At 44.9% G+C, this 3,947-nt stretch overlaps 1 protein-coding gene across 1 annotated transcript in view; it reads left to right on the top strand.

Moving 5' to 3' along the window:
- The window catches only part of UNC80 (unc-80 homolog (C. elegans)), a gene marked incomplete at its 5' end in the record, with an annotated part of 118,213 nt that overhangs the window by 20,503 nt on the left and 93,763 nt on the right, over nucleotides 1–3,947 (top strand). Inside the window, 4 exon segments of the mRNA XM_010019970.1 lie at nucleotides 203–425; nucleotides 1,847–1,987; nucleotides 2,854–3,122; nucleotides 3,756–3,947. The exon segment at nucleotides 3,756–3,947 is cut by the window's right edge and continues 21 nt beyond it. Of these exon segments, the coding sequence (XP_010018272.1) occupies nucleotides 203–425; nucleotides 1,847–1,987; nucleotides 2,854–3,122; nucleotides 3,756–3,947 (825 nt within the window).

The raw sequence follows: 3,947 nt of genomic DNA, 5'->3' as shown, positions 1-3,947 counted from the left end.
GGGAAAGACTATGTTCTTTAAATGCCCACATGGTTCCAGAGTACAGATAGCAGCTATCAGGATTAAATGTCCAAGATGAAAAGCTTAGAGTGGAAGATTATACTTGGGCTACACATCTGTGTTATTCTTTTCCCTCCAATGGTAGCTTGCCATGCCTCAAAGCCTCTACCTGCTCTCGTATCTTCTCCTCTTCTTCCTGCAGTTCAAGAGCCGCAAAGAGGACAGGGAGCGTGAGCGCAAAGGGTCAATTCCTTTCCACCATACCGGGAAGAAGCGGCAGCGAAGGATGGGGGTACCCTTCCTCCTCCATGAGGATCATTTGGATGTCTCACCCACTCGCAGCACTTTCTCCTTTGGCAGTTTCTCTGGAATCGGAGAGGATCGGCGTGGCATTGAGAGGGGAGGATGGCAAACCACCATATTAGGTGAGATGGTGTTACCTCTACCTCAGGTTCTGTGTTGTTCCTTTCCTGAACATTCAGAGAACAACAGAGGCTCGCTGTTTCTTCTTCCATCCTGTTGCCATCTTTTGTGTTCTGTTACATACCTGTCTGTAGAAGTGGCAGCTGTGCTGATAGTAGAGCTGGAAGGCCTTCCATTTTAGTTCACTTTCCCTCTGAAAACTGCCATCTGTACTGGAATAATAGCTACTATAGCAACCTGTAGTGATATCTCTACCACTTGAATAAGCTTCCTGAGTGGTAGCAAGTGTTGTGCAACTGCAGCTTGAGATAGATTCAAGGAATGGTTGCATCCTCTTCTTTTAAAGAGAAATCTCTGGAGAGGCAACAGTATGGTCATTAGGAGTATGGCAAAAAATATTCAGTCCTCCTCAAGTGAATATTGGATACAATATAAATAGTGAGGCTTGCAGTTTTTTGATATTGCAAAGGTACTGTGTTTAAATATAAATATTGTCTCCTTCAAGCTTCCAAGTTCTCTGAACAGTGCTTAAGCTTTGTGTCTGTTTCACAAACTTAATCCTGATGTCAGATTTTTCATCCTGGCACCCTTTCTTGGAGATGATAGGCAGCAAAATGATTGCCTAAGGCCATGCCAGAGCCTTCTCATTTTCACTGGCTTATGTGGCATCATTTTGGTAAGGTCTCCATTGCAAACATCTTTGGGACACCAAAAAATGAGCTTGGCCAAGTGAAGCCTTAAAGATCTGTATGTATTTTGTCAATGGTTAATATACAAACACCTAGAGATTTGTACAAGCATAAAAAATCTAGTATCCAAATCCTTCTTTCCGTATCTTCGGTAGCTCAAGAAATCTATTATATCTTGATCTTGAGGGCTCCAGATTCTTCTCCTCCTTAACTTACAGTTCCTCCTCTCTGATATCTCAGTGAAATTGTGTATTTCAGATTCAATAGCCTGCAGATTCTGCCCACTTCAGACAGTCCCCCTCTTTCAGCAGGTTCTTTTGATTTGTAATTTATTGTATTCCTTTAGCGCTTTAGCACTCCCCATCCTAATATACCTATTTCTTTTGATAAGAAGAAACCAAATTCCTATAACCAGCCCCAAAGGGTGGATTCTTTCAGTGCTGACCAATCTTGTTTTACTGTTGGTGGGTGACAGCATAGGTGTCAGCTAAAACAGTGTGTGCTGATGGGAAGAGCCTTGCAAAGAGTTTGCACAAACTACTCTTGCAGAGTCTTTATGTCAGTGAGTCCCTGTGAGATACCCCACTATAATGTTTGATTCTGCTTCACAGGGTCCTGGAAGGCCTTTGTTTCTGTGGACTCCAGTCTTTCAATTTCTGACATCAGCTACTGACTTTTGCCTTCAAGGACCTTAGATGAGTAAATTAAATACTCATTTATTGCCTTCACCCTAGGAAAGTTTACCAGACGGGGGAGCTCTGACACAGCCACGGAGATGGAGAGCTTGAGCGCCAGGCATTCACACTCCCATCACACGCTGGTCTCTGATCTGCCGGACCACTCGAACAGCCATGGAGAGAACACAGTCAAAGAAGGTACATTTAACACTCCAGGAAAAAACCGTTTCACTGAAATACCAAGAAGCTGAGGAAGGGTTACTGTTTCCTTTTCTGAGTATATGACTGAGTGTTTTTTTCCTTCCCCCCTCCCCCTGTATCTCTTGAGGGGTATTTTTGTTCTGTGTAGGAACACCTTCCAAAACTTTCAGGTTGATCTGGTGCAGTTTGTAAAAAAAGAAAACAAAAACAAAACAAAAAACCAAAAAAATTTGGCAGCCATCAGTGGAGAGAAGACAGGGTTTGTTTTTTTATCACCTTACCACAACAGCACAGAAGTTTGGCAGAAACTTGGTATTGCTAATTTTAGTGGTTTCCTGGGGAATCTGCTGGTGTTTAATGCCCCTTTGCAGTCCACAGCTGCTGGATTGTGCTGAGAATCACAGGGGTTTTTCGTATTTCTCCTGGTTCCTGGCTTTGAAGCCAGGATAGAAGCCTGGCTTTGAAATTTACTTGAAGTCTCCCTGGGGCTTATCTGTCTTGGAGGCTTGTGCAGAAATAGCAATGCCAGTGTGATCATGATGGGAGGCAGGATTCCCTATGCTCTCTCCGCCTGGCTGAGCACAGTGAATTAAGGGATAGTGGGCAGTGACAACAAGATCCTGCACTTGGATCATAACAACCCCACGCAACGCTCCAGGCTTGGGGAAGAGTGGCTGGAAAGCTGCCCAGCAGTAAAGAACCTGGAGGTGTTGGTAGACAGCTGGTTTGTATAGGGGCCAGCAGTGCGCCCAGGTGGCCAAGAAGGCAAATAGCATCCTGGCTTGTAAACAAGCACAGCCTCAGTTTTCGATTTCATTATCCTAGAGATGGAAATTTACAGGTAGCCTTTTTCCTCCCTGCAGTGCGGTCCCAGATCTCCACCATCACTGTGGCAACCTTCAACACTACCTTGGCCTCATTCAATGTGGGCTACGCTGATTTCTTTAGCGAGCACATGAGGAAGCTTTGCAACCAGGTGCCCATCCCTGAGATGCCCCATGAGCCACTTGCATGTGCCAACCTCCCCCGGAGCCTGACAGACTCCTGCATCAATTACAGTTGCTTGGAGGATACGGATCACATTGATGGAACCAACAACTTTGTCCACAAGAACGGCATGCTGGATCTCTCGGTAATTGGCAAGGAATGAGGAAAGCCAGGTCCCTCTTCTGTCAATGTAGCTGTACCATTGAGATCAGGGGTTTGATGGGCTTTTCCTCCACCTCTTTATATGACTTCTCTCAGCAGTACATAAAGGTCAGTCAGATACATTTGTGCATATCATAAAAGTCTCCTCTGAGATACTGCAACTCCTGTTACTCCTTGCAAGGAGCGCATGTGCATGTGGAATGCACACATCAAATCTTAAGTGATATTATGTAATGGTTGTGTTCCTGGTGCATGCACCAAGTTCCCTACAAACCAGTATAAAACTGAATAGCAGCTTTCTTCTAATGGCACCTTAAAACTCACCTTTTCTGCTTTCCCCTTAATGACTTCACAGCTCCTGATGCACTGAAGCAGTGTTCTCAGGCTCACAGATGTCATCTCTTGGTTTCCTTTTCTGCCTGACTGTGCCCAGCCTGTGGTTTCTTGTCTTACACCTAGGTTGTAGGCTTGAGGGGTTGAGGGTTGTATGTACTTCATTCTGAGTTTGTACTGTGCCTGCTATAACAAGTCTCTGCTCTGCCTAGGATTTCCAGGCACTGAATAGCACTAGGAGAGAAAATAAGTCAGACTTTAAATATAATGTTTGAATCTCCAGGTGGTCCTGAAGGCTGTTTACTTGGTTCTGAACCATGACATCAGTTCCCGGGTTTGCGATGTGGCACTGAACATTGTGGAGTGCTTACTTCAGCTTGGTGTGGTGCCCTGTGTAGAGAAGGTTCGGAGGAAGAGTGAGAACAAAGAAAATGAGGCCCCTGAAAAGAGACCAAGTGAAGGATCCTTCCAGCTC

This window comes from Nestor notabilis, unplaced genomic scaffold (assembly GCF_000696875.1).
Source record: "Nestor notabilis isolate BGI_N333 unplaced genomic scaffold, ASM69687v1 scaffold11598, whole genome shotgun sequence".
NCBI classification, from domain to species: domain Eukaryota; kingdom Metazoa; phylum Chordata; class Aves; order Psittaciformes; family Psittacidae; genus Nestor; species Nestor notabilis.
This window is presented reverse-complemented; position numbering and strand designations above follow the sequence as displayed.